The 17,166-nt window shown below is 41.4% G+C and overlaps 1 protein-coding gene across 1 annotated transcript in view; it reads left to right on the top strand.

The window, feature by feature from the left end:
• The window catches only part of ENTREP1 (endosomal transmembrane epsin interactor 1), a gene marked incomplete at its 5' end in the record, with an annotated part of 32,021 nt that overhangs the window by 12,187 nt on the left and 2,668 nt on the right, over nucleotides 1-17,166 (top strand). Inside the window, 7 exons of the mRNA XM_082335595.1 lie at nucleotides 2,022-2,132; nucleotides 3,967-4,095; nucleotides 4,866-4,973; nucleotides 5,093-5,211; nucleotides 9,724-9,853; nucleotides 10,487-10,562; nucleotides 15,322-15,468. Of these exons, the coding sequence (XP_082191721.1) occupies nucleotides 2,022-2,132; nucleotides 3,967-4,095; nucleotides 4,866-4,973; nucleotides 5,093-5,211; nucleotides 9,724-9,853; nucleotides 10,487-10,562; nucleotides 15,322-15,468 (820 nt within the window). The remainder of the gene's footprint in view (nucleotides 1-2,021; nucleotides 2,133-3,966; nucleotides 4,096-4,865; nucleotides 4,974-5,092; nucleotides 5,212-9,723; nucleotides 9,854-10,486; nucleotides 10,563-15,321; nucleotides 15,469-17,166) is intronic.

Below are 17,166 nucleotides of genomic sequence, written 5' to 3'. Positions count from 1 at the left end.
CATGTTTCTATCACAAGTTCTGTACCAAAGGAGAAAACTAATATGTGAATTTGCCTTTTTTTTTTTTTTTTTTTTTTAAATCTTTTTTGACTTACTACTTTGGCCAAGTAACTTCTTTGCTCAGGACCTCCATTTCTTCATCAGTTGAAAGAGGATAAATGTACTTCTTGTTTTCCTTAATGTTCCTTCTTAAGATTTGTACTATAAAAATGTTTTATGTTGAAACAGTTTCACTATAAAACTGGCTAATTTCTAGTTGACAGTGCCCTGTGTTGAATATAGATGAAAAGTTTTCTTTTTATTAAATACCCATGTCTACCAATTTTCTTAAAGTAGTTTTAATTGAAAGGGTGACTGAGATTATCTAGATAAAAGCGTAAGAAATGGTATTGATTCATTTGAGTGCTGAGCAAGGAGTTAATGTAAAAAAAAAAAAAAAAGATTAAATTCTGTGTTTGTACAGAAAAACAAATGGCTGCCAAAGTGCTTACTAACATTAAAAACCTCTTATCTGTAGTTTTCTGATATTTACAAAGTTAGGAGAAAATACTGTTCCTCTTAATTGAGGAACTGAGTTGTTCTCAGTATGTTGAACACAAAATAGTCCTGATCCTCTTCAGAGAAGTACTAATAGCTACCTTAATTATTGGGTTTTTTGAGGTTAAAACCTACCTAGTCTGATAATGTTATGGTCAGGCTTCTGTAAAACCTACTAGTAATGAGATGTTGTAATTTAAGGAATGAGCTTGCACAGTAATGCTCTTTGGCTCTCGTCCATTCAGGGGTGATTATTTTTCCCTGAACCTCAGTAAGCAGGATCATAATTTGTGCAACAGCTCTGATTTATTTTTGGTCCAGCTTCCTAGGTAGCTAACCATGGTACGTCAGCTACATTAATTTGGAAAGCGATTGTTGTCTTTGTGCATGTTTAGGAAATCCTTGTTGCTGGATCTGCTGTAAAGCTATCTGGAGCAGAACTGAGCCCATGTCCCTTGTGATTTCCTTCTCTTCCTCAGCTTTTTTAATCTGCATTTTTAATTTAGGCCATTTTGATACAAAGGAATCTGAGTGAGCAGATTGTTACTAACAAGGATTCTTTGGGGCATTAAAGACCCGATACTTGCTTTGTAGGATTGAGTGCTTAAAATTTAAACATGTCAGGAGAGGAATCTGTTATTTTTATTTGTCTCTAAAGTAGTCTTACCCATAGTACTCTCTCCTGAAGTACAGAAAAAATTTGCATGTGGGGACATGCAAAATTTTGAATTGGGACTGTGTTGTTGAATTGTGTTTAAAATCCGTATCCCAAGTCTCCTCTAAGCACAGATTGCGGATTGTAAGGGCATACGTGAAAGTAGGACTTCATTTTATCCACTGCTTCTGCTTGTCCTTTTTCAAGTACTCTACTACTCCTGCCATTCCTGGTCTTTCAGATGGTTTATAAAACTGAAGGTATTGTCTGATTTATGAATGGAGGTGTTCTGGTTTTAGTAGCTAGGAGGAAATAAAATCGTATAACCAAAGTCCCTTAAGTGTCTCTGTTCTCACTGTACTAGGACAAATATTTCTTATTTATTTGTGCTGCAAAATAATTTTGGAAATTCTATGCAGAATGAAAGTCATCTTAAGATGTTTCCTCTTCAGGTTTCTTACTGATCTAAATGTGTTGAGAGGTAAACTTGGTGGAAGGATATGACATACGATGGAAGCTGGATGGCTTGGAAATTATACTTTGCACTCCAGAAAAACCTTTAGCTGCCTGTGCTTTTCAATAGTTGCGTGTATTTTATTACCACACAACTAGTACAGAATAAGGAGGGAGAGAAAGACAAAGGTATTTGGAGTAACCATCTGCTGGGTTAAGATAAGATACCCTGGGGGACTGAAGTCATGGGGAGTTCTGAAAAGGAGAGTGTCATTCCCAGCTTCAGTTTGGGAGTGGGATTTGCACTGACATAGGTTCCTTGAGTTGGGTTCGTGATCCTGTTCCCACTGCTGTTAACTTTGTTTTGCCGTTCCAGGCTAACCTATTTGTTCTGCTGTCTATCATCTGTGTTCTGCTGAACCTGGCTGGATTTATATTAGGATGTCAAGGCGTTCAGTTTGTGTCCAGTGTATCCAGATGCGATTTGGTGAGCAGACATACTGATTTACACATATTTCTTCACAGCATGCCACGTGAGCTTGCCGTGCTGGGATCACAAAATGTGCTAATGTAGAGATGCAAGTAATGCAGCTAGGCATGGTGGGGGAAAAAAATAAAACTCTGTTTCAGGCCTTGATTCATTTCAAATTGTGAACAGACTCAGTGAAATCCACAACAGTATTTTTATTGTCTGTATTCCTAAACACTTGGGGTTTTTTTTGAGTTGGAGTCTTCATAAGGTGGTCAGCTCCTAAAGCTGAAGACCCTAAAAGGATATGTTTTGAAAGGTTTTACTCTTCATTAGAAGAACATACTTAGCCCAGCAATGGTTTTGTTTGACTTCATTGAGAGCTAGCCTCTGTCTTCACGGTCTGAAGACACAGCTGATTTGGTACAAGGCTTTCTGGACAATTTTATGGGGCCATGTAGGAGGGAATCCCAAATGTATCTTTAGAAAATCCATCTTGCCAGCCTTATACACTGGTTTTAATAGCATAGTAATTTAAGAACTAGCATAAAGGATTTTCATACTAATGTGATAAAATGTTGAAAAAAGCCTGAGTGGGTACTGGTGAGCTACCTACAAAAAGCTCAGACAGAATAATCTGTGGGTGGGATTATTTTTCCTAGTTTGCCTCACCTGGTGAGAACAATTAGTGTTGATACCTTACAGCAAGAACTGTGAGGAAAAAATTAAGGTAGATCAAATCATACTAGCTTTTCAGAACACTTCTACTTGAGGAAGCAATCTGCACAAGAAAGGACAGAATGCAAAAGATTTTATCAAATGGGTGTCATAAGAAGTAGAAGAATGTCTTTATGAACCAGAAACCTTGGAATAATTGAAATGGAAGGATACAGGGTCGCTTGGTTATAAAGGTGATTGTGTGTAAAGGCTTGAAGGACTTTAAGGGTTAGTGGAAAGATGTTTGAATATTTATTTTCATTCATTTATTGCTTCAAGAAAGCTATTGTTGGTTCCTTAACGTGCCAGTAGGTGTATTGCAGTGAGAGTCCAAGATTAGAAGCACTTGGCAATCTAGATTCACCCAATATCAATGTACCAAAGCAGGACTGAGAATTGTTAACGTTATTCCAGACGAGACAGTTAAATGTTCCAGGAATTTTGGAGCCCTCTGTGGCGGGAAGCATAGTATACAGCTGAAAGGCATTCCTGAAATCATAAATTATTCTGTAGAGTGGTTTATGTAGGTGGAAGACCTTTGACACTATGACTCTAGAGAGTTTGACAGCTAAAAAACCAATTATATCTAGATACAGAAATACTGAATTTCAACTTGAAAACTAAGATGACAACATTAATTTGAAAGTTACAAACAATAGTGGTATATAGATGTAACTATTACTGATTTGACTGGGTTGAAATTATAGTTGTGGGTTTCATTCCATCCGTAGAGATGCAAAATATACTCATGAATCAAAAAAAACCACACACACTCCGGATACAGTGGCTTACACATCAGTCAAAGAAAGAATTTCCAGGCTGCTATGCATCTGAAGGAGCATGGATACTAAAATTGCTTAGTAATCAATGCAGCTTTGATTGCGACTAAGTTGTATTTAAATGTCTTGAGCTTACCAGTAATGCTTCCTTTCAAAGAAGAATTATGCATAATATAGCTTTATAATGCATGAACCATTGGCGTACCAAACTGTACAGATTTCATTTTATGAGCCTGTATTTCCGGTCTGCTTTGCAGTCAGAAGTATAGTTTAACACATAGGCTCTATATTACGCAAGTAAAAATGTTGCACAAAACAGGTAGTAAATTAAAAAGTGGAATTTTGTGTTTTTAAAGGTGGATATGGGTGAAAACAAGATTTGTTTCTGCTGTGGAGAATTTCACCTCACTAAATGCACAGAAGAAGAGGCTGTGCTGAAGCTATACCACGTGAAGTTGTGCAGTGATGCTCACCTTCTTCTCAAGGTACTCTACATACACTGCTTAACCTGACTGCTTTGATAATGTCCACACTTGTGCAACAGTGCAGTGCTGAGGTGACTGCTGTGGTTACTGTGAAAAATTCTGTTATTTTTATGGTCTTCCACACTGGTCAGAAGCTCTTTATGGTGCTGTAAAAGTTGTTTGTTTTTTTTTTTTTTCTTATCTCTGGGTTTTGACCAGTGCATTGCTGATCCAATATGGAGTTCTTGTCCTTTCTGTGTTTTATGCAACCAAAACTACAGCTGAATTCAGACAAGATTGCATGGGTAAATATAGTGTAAATTTTAGCTAATGATTTGATGCCTTCACTGGTCTTTTGATCTTCTCAGCCTTTCTCGGCTTACAAACTGCTGAAATGCAACTTCCAAACACAATCATTTTCAAATATAAAAGTGCTTTAACATTTCTTTAATGGTGAATATCTCACATCTGGATTTCCCACAGAAAAGCTAAGAGGAAGGTTATGATTCTTAGATGAATAGATGGACTATAAATCACATCTGTGCAGTATTAAACCTTTCTGGATCTCTGTCAGGACACACAATAGGGCAAACCAAGATTTTTCAAATTACTCCAATCTTGGAGGTTACCTGTCCTGAAGACTTCATCACATATTGTTTCTAAGAAGTAATTGTCATGGTCAGCCTTGTGTTTTCTGTTTGGTTTTGCTTTAGTTTTTTATTATTATTATTTTGATATTTACAAATACCTTGATTTAATCTTTCAATTTCCATAATCTTCATGTTCTTCAGAAAGTTCTCTTTGCTCTTTGTGCCCTGAATGCTCTCACCGCCACAGTTTGCTTGGTAGCGGCTGCCCTGCGTTACTTACAGATTTTTGCAACAAGAAGATCATGCATAGTAAGTGAGTGCAAGGTGTTGCCTGCTATAAACAGCTGTACTAACTGTACTACTAGATTACACAGTTCAGCAATTTTTTATATCTCAGGAGGTTTTTAACACAAGTTTCATTTGATTAGGATGATTCTCAGACTGACAACCAAGATCACATTTTGGATCCTGATGATTTTGTCGCACCTGTGCCGCCTCCCTCATATTTTGCAACTTTTTATTCTTGTACTCCACGAACAAGCCGCAGGTAAACCTCTACACTGTCTTCCTTTCTTTTAGTGTCTGTGGAAACACTGCATAATCTTCATTTTAAGACCATTTTCTCTGTTATTAACTTTAAAAGGTTGGTGACTTCAGAAAAAAAAAACAACCAAAACCAGTTAGGAGACAGTGTAAATATAGCGTGAGTGAGGGGTATAATTTTGTGGTTTTCACTTTAGATTCTGTAGGAACTCTTTCTGGGTAAGAGAAATACTACTGTTTGACATGGCTGAAAACTTCCACGATGCTGTCAGGAGCAGGTCAGGGCAGTGATGGAAAGCCAGGCGCAACCTCTTGGCGAGGCTTGTGCGAGAGACCCCTGAACGGGAGCCTGGCCCCCCGCAGACCTTCCTGCCAGCGTGACTCCGCTTCTCCTCCTTTGGCAATTAGGGCTGACTGGAGGGTATGTTTTGATTGTACTGCCAGGCCAGGGAATCACTACCCTTATCTCTGTACTCTGCACCTGGTGCTATTGCTGGGCTTCTCTGCAGTGGCAGCTGCGGGATGGAGGAGGAGTGAGAGTGAACATGGGAGGATGAGTTCATGTATCAGAAAGAAACGGAGCATAGTCACAAGTCACTGCAATTCCGTGCCCCCCCCCCCTTTTTTTTTTAATTCATTACTACAGAGATGAGGGAAGAAGGATTTGGAGGAGGATAAAATAATAGTTGTATGAATTTTCTTGTGAGTAAGAGAAAATGTGCAGAAAATTTTTATGTTGCAGAAGGCTGCCTTCTTTGGTATAGTTAGTGTCATGGAACATAAAATGTACGTATGGTGGGGGGTTTCTTGTGTTGTTTTGAAGAAGAATAGGGCTAAAAATCATGTAGCTTGTCCATTAAGCATCAGCTCTGTTATTTTGCTGTACTGGGACTTACTAGTGTCTATATTTCTTCCAGTTCAGTGGTGACTTGTGGGTTTTGTTATCCTTCATTCTGGAGGCGGTTATACACTGTTCACAGTAACTTGCAGGTTAGCTTTGTTTATTAGTTTATAACTCAGGTGGGGCTGCATTATTCTGCTGTGAACACACAATGTTTATACATAAAATATCATGATGCTGAAGCAGACTGTATCACTCTACTCTTGTTTAAAACTGCTTTTTGCAGTGTGCAGGACTATTTAGTTAATTTCACTGTTTCATCAGGTATAGTGTGCATGACTTTCAGCAACACTCTGTGGTCCTTGCAGAGGTAATTACAGATCCTGGGATTACCTAGAAAATTGTAACATGGTACAGGAATAGATTTAAGAATGAAAAAGTTGTCTAAAACACCAAAGACCAGGGTTGAATTCCAGACATTACTAAAAAACTCGTATGTGAGTCTTGGTTCAAGCTAGTTGTGAGAACAGAATGGTGTGCGTAATGATCTCTTTGGACGATTAGGTATTTATTGAAATATGCTCGTCACAGTTCCCCTGCTTTAAAATGGGGCTGTTGTTCTTTGTCTGGCATGTCATTCTAGATGGTTATCTCCTTCCCAGCAGCAATGTTTCTCTTTGTCTATTTTCAGCTCGGCAGGGACTGCTGTACAATATTTAAGGCCTCTGCGGTCTAATATTAGGTAGCCACCTCGTCCGTGACTGTGCTAAAACTTGTTGATAGTAACATTTAAGTGATAGTGACATCTTTCTGAAGTCAGGCCACTTGTTTCGAGGTGCTCAGGGTAGTTATGCAGCAGTGCAGAAGTTAAAGCAACAGACAGGCTTAATTTCCCTTCTTGGCAGATGAGGAAATATGACTCACCTCAGGCTGGATCCAGGGTGATCAGCAGAGCGGCTGAGATGGGACCTGGCCTTCTCTCAGTCAGCCTCCTCGCACTTCTCCCTCCCCTCCCTGCCCGGTCTGTACGCCGAATGCCATGCTGTGTCTGTGACCTGGCTTTCTGTGCCGAGCTCCCACGGACCCCGCATCCAAAACCTTTGTGCGAAAGGGGGGTGAGAGGAACTGCATCCAGGGTGGCAAGCCACCATCTGCAAGCTTCACCTGGGGCGACTCCAAAACAGATACATCCCTTTGAGAAAAGAAACACTGCAGTGATCAAAACACGTGCCAAGGACGTGTTTGGAACTCCTCCCTCCTTTAAATTGCAGAGCCAGAGGCACTGCTAACAAAGCCAATTAACTGGTTTGTTCATTTGTTCATTGGAAAACTTTTACATTTGTCTTATTTAGTGGCAGACAAAACAAACTAGCATTACCAATGTCTGGTCAACTCCTACCTCTAATCTTGTTATTTCATAAATAAGGAAATAGCAATTAAGTTATTTTTCAGGATTGGCACAACAACATGAACAGTTGGAGCTGAGTTCCCACGTGAAGAAAAAAATACAAAGTGTTATAAGGCATGTGAATTTAAGGGAAGAGGCAATCCATGTAGGGCAGCAAACCAGTCACCTGGGGTCTACAAATCTACCCCAGTCCAGTTTAAAGTACTGTTTGGGGACTAGACGCATTCGCCAAAATGCAAATCTGCTTATCCAAGTCGTGTATTCTCAAATTCAGTATGTGTCTCAAATGGGATGCAGATGCTGCTGACAGTTGTTTCTTAACCACTGAATGTGTTCCTGCTATTGAAACACTAAATTTTCCAGGAGGTCAAAGCCCTGGTGCTGCTGTTCAGCTGAGGTACGATTGCAGAAGGTGGGTAAGAGGTGGCTGAGGATGCGCTTTCCCCCTTACCAGCAGCAGTACAGAGCCTCCTCATGGTTTGGAGCAGTCTCTTGGCAGTGGGGTTCCCTGAAAAAGCTCTGACTCCTCTTTCCTTCCTTCCTGTATCATTACTTCAAAAAGCTGCTGGCTTTTTGACTAACACAAGAATTCACCTTGCTTACTTAAGAAGAGAGAGTGGAAATTAAGAAATAAAGAACAGATTGACAAACATGCCCATCCTGGAAATGACTTTTATATTAAGTGACTTAAAGGAATGCTTTTCTAGTTGCATGTTCTGTAATAAGTTTTAACATGATGTAATTCTTGGATGCAACATTCATTTTCAAGGTGCGACTGAGCTGGGTAGGCCAGATCAGACATGTTTAAGAACAAAACTAACGTTCAAGAAGTATATAATTTTGTGGCCTGCGTTGAATGTAAGCTCAGCATGAATGTACTGGAAAAATGTGAAGAAGTAATGTCAATAGAGCATCAATCTCCATCATACTCCAAACTCATTCTGCAGCTTTTAGGGGCAGATGAAATAGACTGAAATTAAAAACTTTTTTAAGGTGTTATATTTCCCCCATTTTTAAGATTAAAAAAATAAATGATCAGTTATCAAAATCTTTTCTTTCTTTTCCTCAAATTTCTCCATTCATTACCTCCATTACCTTGGCAGGAGCCTTTCACAAAAGTGCTCCCCAGTTTTCTTTTTGGAAGTTTTATTGTTTTCTTCTGTACGCAGCCTTCCATAGACATTTCCATTCACTCTGCCCTTTCCTCTCAGCTTGCAAGAAAATAATTTTCACAGTCATCTTTGTTCCCTCAAGCCAGTGTCCAGAAAAGCCCTAAACTGAGGGAGGAAGGACTTGCTCTTGTGTAATGTTTCTTTGTAGAGAGATCACATCAGCTAGTGATAGCTCTAAGCCTGACATGGGTCCACACAGCAAAACGCGTAGGCTTCTGTGTGTTGCTTGAGGTTCCTGCTCAGTACCAAATAAGCAATTTAAAGGGTAATAAAAAGCAGAAAAAAACTGAGACCCTTTGGGTCACAGACTTCTCTGAAGATTGTGTGGGGAAGGTCCCCTCGGCAGCTCTGCTGTCAACCACCACGCTTTGTTCCAGTGTTAATGGGGTAATGTAAACTTACATTATCAAAATCGATATTTGCCAAAAAGAGTTTCTCCAGACACTGTTCTGATTTCTTCCCTCTCAGAGCTACCTCCTAAGAGGAAGGTGATACAGCAAAAGGTCTTTGGGATTTCTGCTGTATTTCAGGTTTCAGAAAGCTCTTTGAAAACTGAGAATTAAGGTTAATGAGGTACATTTACCTCATACAAGCCTTTGTGAATTGATCAACTATAATATTCTTAGCCAAGCATCATCACAAAAGTAGCGTTTGGTTTGAGTTTGCTTTTTTCTGTGCACCTGTATCTGACCATAAAACATGGGATCAGAAGTATCTTGAATTTCAGTTGTAATTAAGAATTTAGTAGTTCACAAAAATCAGAGCGAGGCTATCACATTTTGAATTATCACCTGTATTTGAATCTCTTGAAACAAAACTGAATCTCTGAAGTAAAACTGAAATGGGTTCCCAGGCTCAGTACTGCCCAAAGATGATTGTAGCTCTGGTGAACGCTTTGGAGAGGCACGTCCTAAGGAACAATTTCCTGCCATCTTCTAGGAAAACCTCTTCCATCTCTTGGCGAGTTCATTAGCTGTGACGGAGATCCCAAAGCCTGAGCTGGCATGGGAAAGGTAGTGGAGTTTGGTAGCTGATGGCGTTTTTCTGCAGCTGGAAAGCCGTACTGATGGAGCTGCTTGGTGTTGTTTGTTGCAGGATGCTTGGCTCTGATGTGATTCCGTTGCCTCATATTTACGGAGCGCGAATCAAAGGTGTTGAAGTGTTCTGCCCTCTGGACCCACCTCCTCCTTATGAAGCTATCTATAGCCAGAACAACTCTGAGCAGGTATGGCCCACAGGAGTTTAAAGCGTAGCTTGTTTTTCTGCTATAAGGGTAAGGTTGCACTGAGGCATGGTAAACATGAGCCAGGTATCTTTTCAGTTCAGAATAGCAGGAGAATATGTTTGGCTACGAATGTGGCTTGCTGTAAATTTCACGCAAGATTTTAGTTAGTCACTTAGCTTTACAGTTGAAAAGTTTTCCCCAGTTGGAAAACCTGGTCTGAGCACGGGAGAAGGAGCAAAATACACTGTGGAGCAGACCTGTTGCTGGTTATTGTAGAGGACCCCTGTGGTGCCTCCTTGCTTTACCTCCCTTCCGCACCTGCACTCCTCCCATGTGGGACTAGTTCAGGGTTTTGGCATGCTTGCTGATTCCTTTTCACTGTTGTTTTCAGAAGACAGGTGCTTTTTCCCAGAAAATACTCTGCAGGATAAAATTGGCTGACTTGGATGATGGACATTAATTTTAGACATTCACTAGTCTTGGTTTTGCAGTGGAATTGAACACATATCACATAGTCACTGCGCAGTTAAGCAAAAGTGTTCACTTTCTAAGGTGGATGTTGCAGTTCTTAAAAAGTACCAGAAAAAAAGATGGAGGCTTGTGACTTTTCAACTTTTTTCTATTTTATTCCAGGCAGGTGCAGTACAAATAAGTGTCATGGAAGCTGTTGTTGATCCGGGGAAAGTGAGCGACAGACAGGCCTCTCAAGGTAAAAAGTACATTTTAAAATTTATTCTAGAACAGTTATACCCAACCCAGATGACTTAATGTAACAGCAGCATTATTATTTATGTGAAAGACAGACATTGTATTGCAAGCCAGAAATACAGAATCGTGACTGTTTTGGGGAGTAGGAACAGGGATTCATGTTTAAAATACATAAAAAGTTGTTTGCTCTTAAAATACAAAAAGAAAGATATATTTCCTTCTTAGTAATCTACAAGTTATGTCCATACATTTTAAGAAGTGGCGTCCAGCTCCAGTGCTTCCATTTGTTTTGTATAGATAATAGTGCCTGTTGACATTTTGTTGCTGATAAAAGCAGGAAAAGGATAAAATAATGCTGTACTGTGTTGAGCTAAATGTGGGAATTACTCTTATTATTCAGCCTGCACTGGAAGAATTACTAAATAGTTTCTGCATGCTGGTATGGGATATAGGTAGACTACATGTACAGGCCACATCAAGCTTTGCTCAGCATTGTTTTAGAAAACCATGGAAATGGTTCCAGGTTGTTTTCAGCCTGATCTTCGTTGCAGCGTACACTTGTGGTTAAACATTATTGGCTCCCAGATAAGTCACAAGAAGCTTTTCCAGTACAGCCCTGGTGAAAATCTGTTCTACTTTTCATTTGAACTTGCCGTTATGGGGCAGATTGTCTTTTGTGCAACAGATGGCTGTGTGCCTGTCTGCACAATGTTCACATGACAAGAATATAGAGAGTAAAGACACGTGGGGGGCAGGGGAGCAAGCCCCAAATGTTATATTTGGCTGCGGCTTCTCTTCTGCCAACCTACTTCTCAAGCTATAGGAAAGTTTTGGTGTGAAGTTGAAATTGTCCCTACTAAGTGGTGGCAGGAAAAAAACATTGTTTACATAAAACCATACTTCAACCAAATAACAAGTCTTTCAAAGTTCCCTTACACTCTGGCAGTCTAACTGAAACCTCTGAGAACAAGCACTTGGATGCTTCTGATATCTCATCAGTTGTGATAACCAGAAAGAAATTCAGAAGAGTTGTAGCAAAAAGTTTAATCGTCAAGGACTTTGTATTGATAAAACTGCTATTGTTTTCTCTGGGCACTCTGAGCACAAACGAAAATAGGATATCAAACATAGGGCTGCATGGTGACTGCTTAAAGTTATGAGAACGGAAAACAGGAAAAGAATACTGTAGAAAATGCAACTGTTGTGAAGGAGAGTCAGGAAAGTTTTAAAAAAAAAAAAAAAAAAGAAAAAAGAAAAAGTCATGATGAGGCATTGTTTGAGTTATTGTTTGTATTTAAAAACTTCCTTTGCAAGCAAGCAGACCTGAGCACATGTGATAAATTGTACCCTCCCCATCTTTTTGACTGGTTTGCCCATGTTGGTGGGTTTTTTTTGTTGTTTGTTTGTTTTTTTAAATGAAAAGGCCTGTAAAGAGACATTTAAATCTTAGCCTGGCTGTTACATTCAGATAAAGAAGAAAGTGAGCATCTTAATGAAGAAAATTAACACTGCTGTTTCTACCTGCCAAAGCTTCCTAGGGGCTGTGAATTTAAGAAAAGAAAATATGCTGAGCAGTATCTCTTCCTTCATTTATATTTGGAGAGGTGTACTGGGTCTGGTTGGGATGGAGTTAATTTTCTTCATAGCAGCCCATATGGTGCTGTTTTGGATTTGCGACCAAAACAGTGTTCCTAACACACCAATGTTTTAGCTCTTGCCAAGCAGTGCTTGCGCAGCATTGAGGCTTGCTTCATCTCTTGCTCTGCGCCCCGCACCAGCGAGCAGGCTGGGGGTGCACAAGAAGCCGGGAGGGGACACAGCCGGGACAGCTGACCCCAACTGACCAAAGGGATATTCCGTGCCGTATGATGTCATGCTCGGCAATAAAGTCTTGTGGGGAGGTTTCCAGGGTTGCCATTGCTCAGGGACTGGCTGGGCATCAGTCAGCTGCTGGTGAACGATTGGTTTTACATCACTTATTTTTTCTTTGGTTTGTTTTGTTGTCGTGTGTCCCCCCCCTGCCCCGCCACCAACTGTCTTTTTATCTCAACACACCGTTCTCTGACTTTTGCCCTTCCAATTCTGCTGCTCATCCCGCTGGGGGGGGAGTGAGTGAGCAGCTGTATGGGGCTGAGCCAACTACTGGGGTTAAACCACAGCAGGAGGGAAATACAAAATGAGGGGATATGTTGGAATTGTGGCAGAGTAACTCCCTGGGTCGTCTCAGCTGATGTAGAGTAACAGCCTATAAATAAAGCTGAACTTTCGGTTTATGCTGGTAGTCTGTTGTGCCAGGGCATTTTTGTATGATGCCATGATTTCCTTGGCATCATCAGGACTGATCGACTAAGCATAGCTCCCGACGGAAGTTAAAGCTATGCACTGCTCTCTGCCAGCAGAACTGGGGGAGTCCTGGCTGCCTGCTGCAGGAGGAGCTGTAAGGCTCTCTGTGCCAGCTAACGTGGTTTTACTGACTTCAAAAGCGCTCCTGTCAAGCAAAACGGGACTTTCCCTGCTGACTGTAGTAGGAAGACATGCAACTTTCTACTGATGGCTGGGGATGCTTGGCAGCATCACACACTAGGTGTGTGCATTTCCAGTACATGCCAGCTTAAGCCAGTTATCTCTGACATCTGAAACATTAATATTATGAAGAATTATCATAAGGTTATGAAATTAGTTTGTTAATCTGTTTAGTGTTCTAATAAAAACAACTTCGCCAGAGTACCAGCAGCACTGTGCCTCAAGGACTGACTGCTGGCACAACTCCACTCATGTTAAAAAGTTTATATTGGTGATGGATTCTTTAACCCTGCCTGATTCTTGGTCTGCCATGCTTTGTTGCTGGGTCCTACCTGCTGACTTTCCAGGCTGGTATCTGCTTTATATAAGTTGTGTCACTGTTTCTTTTCTTTAGAGATTTTAGGTTACATTTGTGTAGGAGATAAGGCGCTATGCTCAACGGGTACATATCATCCAAGCCTTAATTTTCTCAAATGTTCCAGTCACTGCTACATTTCTGTTACAGTAGCAGCACAACCATTTGCCATCTTCTGAATAAGAGACTGTTTACATTAATTTGTCTTTTTGCTCTTGCATGAGCAAGAACATTCCTGTTCAATATCTTCATTGATGATCTGGATGAGGGGATCGAGTGCACCCTCAGTAAGTTTGCAGATGACACCAAGCTGGGTGGAAGTGTCGATCTGCTGGAGGGTAGGAAGGCCCTGCAGAGGGACCTGGACAGGCTGGGTCGTTGGGCCGGGGCCAACTGTATGAGATTCAACAAGGCTCAGTGCCGGGTCCTGCACTTGGCTCACAACAGCCCCAAGTAGCCCCTGTAGCATTCTACAGGCTGGGGGAGGAGTGGCTGGAGAGCTGCCTGGTGGAAAAGGACCTGGGGGTGTTGGTTGACAGCCGCCTGAACATGAGCCAGCAGTGTGCTCAGGTGGCCAAGAGGGCCAATGGCATCCTGGTTTGTATCAAGAACAGTGTGGCCAGCAGGACCAGGGAGGTGATAGTGCCCCTGTACTCGGCATTGGTAAGGCCGCACCTCGAGTACTGTGTTCAGTTTTGGGCCCCTCACTACAAGAAGGACATCGAGGTGCTGGAGCGTGTCCAGAAAAGGGCAATGAAGCTGGTGAAGGGTCTGGAGCACAAGTCTTATGAGGAGCAGCTGAGGGAGCTGGGGTTGTTTAGCCTGGAGAAGAGAAGGCTGAGGGGAGACCTTATTGCTCTGTACAACTACCTGACGGGAGGTTGTAGTGAGGTGGGATTTGGTCTCTTCTCCCAAGTACCAAGTGACAGGACAAGAGGAAACGGCCTCAGGCTGCGCCAGGGGAAGTTTAGGCTGGATATTAGGAAAAGCTTCTTCCCTGAAAGGGCAGTCAGGCACTGGAACAGGCTGCCCGGGGAAGTGGTTGACTCTCCATCCCTGGAGGTATTTAAATGACGTGTAGATGTGGTGCTTAGGGACATGGTTTAGTGGTGGACTTGGCAGTGATAGGTTAACAGTTGGACTTGATGATCTTCAGGGTCTTTTCCAACCTTAACGATTCCATGATTCTATGATTGTTTCTGGTAATATGCCAGGTGCCATCAGGTGGAGGTATAGAACCAGGCTTGGTGAGAAATACACAGCTTCATCCTGTCATGTTCACTAAAAGGCAGTTGTGGGAATCACAGCATATAATTTCACCCTAAGGAAAAGGAGGAATGTTGATTAATTGGAAAGACGAAACACATCACAAGAATTCAGGAAAATTTTAATAAAGAACCTCATGAAACAAGATTTTTAATTCCCTGGGACTGGTGACTGATTTACAAGCTATCTATTTGTAAACAGTCACTGACGTCTGTGACCATATGCTGTCATATCTTGGTACAACTGCTTATATGCAGGAGGATTTCAGGCTCTGTGAGATTTAGTTTTCTCTCTAAGAAAGCTGTAGCTCCTTTCTCTCTGATCAGGTAGTTTAAGGTGAGGTTTATCCTAGGCAAAGCTGTATTTTTTTTTTTCTACTCCAGTTGTATAAGGCTGAACAGGTTTCTGCAAATGTTTAAGCAGGTTTTAGACTAGTGTTACTGGTGAGCGTGGGCATATGCACACGTACACGCACCTCTAGGCTTTTGTGTCCAATCATTACAGCTTGGGGGGAGGGGGCGTTAAAAAAATCAGTAATAATCTCTAATAATGGCTTCTACAGATCTGCTTTATTCTGTCTACTTTTCCTTCACCTTTACTATTTCTGATTACGCAGGTGAAGAAATTCCTGAGTCTTCCAGCAGAGCGAGCCTTTCACCTTCAAATGCAAGCTTGGTGCCTGCAGAAGGAGCCAGGAGAGCCTTCAATCCCTTGCGTAAACGGTCTAAAAGTGACCCTGTGCTGCACTGCTGGTTGCTTCAAGGTGACTTGATTTTCTCTATCAGTGCTTGTGTAATGAGTCCTTAAACGAACATTTGTCAGAAGGTTCGTACCTTGAACCTAATACTTGCAGAAATCGGCAACTGTTGCCCAACAGAGTATCAACATTACAGCAAACGGTTTGTGCTTTGCCAAATCTTATCCACCAAACACCTCAGTCTTGCTGCTCTTTTGGCTTTCACATCTAGGAACAGGGTCTGTAGCAGGCATTGCTAGTTTGGGGAGGAGGGAGGGATGGTGGAAGATGAGGAGGAGGGAGCACATAGTATTTCTCAGTGTATTCATACACTGGCATCTAAAAGCTTGCAAGGGCAGTTGTCAGTGTGAGCAATTTAAAGCACAGTTAGCTTGGGTATTTGGTATTAGCCTATAAATTTTCACCCCTTTTGTTGCTCCTCATAGCATCAAAAAAACCCAAGAACTCAATACAAAAAACCCACAGTGGAGAGCCAGTGAAGTCTGTCGCAGCTGCTTTGGTGTCAGTGATCCAATTCAGTGGCTGTGGGGAAACTGCTAGTGTGGCTGCAGAGTCCTTGGTTCTGTTGACACTCTCAAAAATCCACTAGTCAAGAGTCTCGCAGTTTTTATTAGAGGATATTAGAATCCCCATAGTAGCTGCTGGTACATATTAGCACTCACAAAATGTAAGTGGGGAGGGAGCATGTTAGTAGCAACTGTTTACTTCGAATATTGGGAGCATGCCTGTCTGGATTACACTTACTATTTTGTGGAATGTTTTTATGTGTCTGCTACATCATGTGTTTTCTCTTTTCCTCCGATCAACTTCCACCACAGCACCCTGGAGAATCTGCTGCTGAAGCAGTAGTTACATGACACAGAGCCTATTCATAGCTGTGAAAGCGGAGCAGAGTGTTACTGTTGTAGAGAGACTCCATCCGTCAGAAGCATTTGGGCACTTTAGGCTTGGTGTAACTGAGGTTAGGTCTGTTCAGCCCTCGACCCGAGAGTTAAATACATGAGTGCTGCAGAAAGGGAACTCAGCTGCAACAGAACAACAAAAGTTGCTTCCAGTTAGTTAGTGCTCATCTTGCTGGAAAGTTTTGGACCTCCTCCTGGTGTTGTGTTTGGCATAAAGCCAATGCTGAAGTGCTTCTTGAACAACCTGTAGGTGCTGTTATTTGTTGTTTTTAACAGGGCCAAAAATTGATGATTGTTATTTAGACCAAAGGCAGTGGAATTGATTCTCTGCTGCCCCTTGTTCAGTCGTTGCAAGGTAATTTTGAATTTTTTTTTTTTATTATTAAATTTCCACTTTGTAGTATTACTAGCTTCCAGCTTGACAAGCAACTATCTTCAGATATTTTGTAACTAGCCCTCTAGACTGGTAATAACTGGAAGTTACAAAAAGTTTAGGAGAGATCATAAAAGCCTTCAAGCTTTGTTTAACCTGCTTGGTATAACTGTGTGTTAACATTAGCACTCAACGCTCATTTCAGGTCTATTCAGAACAGAAGCAAAAGAGAAAGGAACCGATGTACAGAAAATGGCAAACAGCTTTCCCAGAAATGTCCTTCCAGACCCTTTGATATGTGATACACGCTCAACCATAGCTATGAACTACTCTGTTTTACAGGCATTTTCTCCAGTGTAAATCCAGTACAGAGGGAGCCTTGCGTGCTGCCCTGACCGTGCCAGACTGTTAAGTTTTACATGGTTAAAC

Source organism: Platalea leucorodia (genome assembly GCF_965183815.1).
Source record: "Platalea leucorodia genome assembly, chromosome: Z".
NCBI lineage: Eukaryota > Metazoa > Chordata > Aves > Pelecaniformes > Threskiornithidae > Platalea > Platalea leucorodia.
The sequence above is the reverse complement of the archived record's forward strand: the minus strand, read 5'-3'. Positions and strand labels throughout refer to the sequence as shown.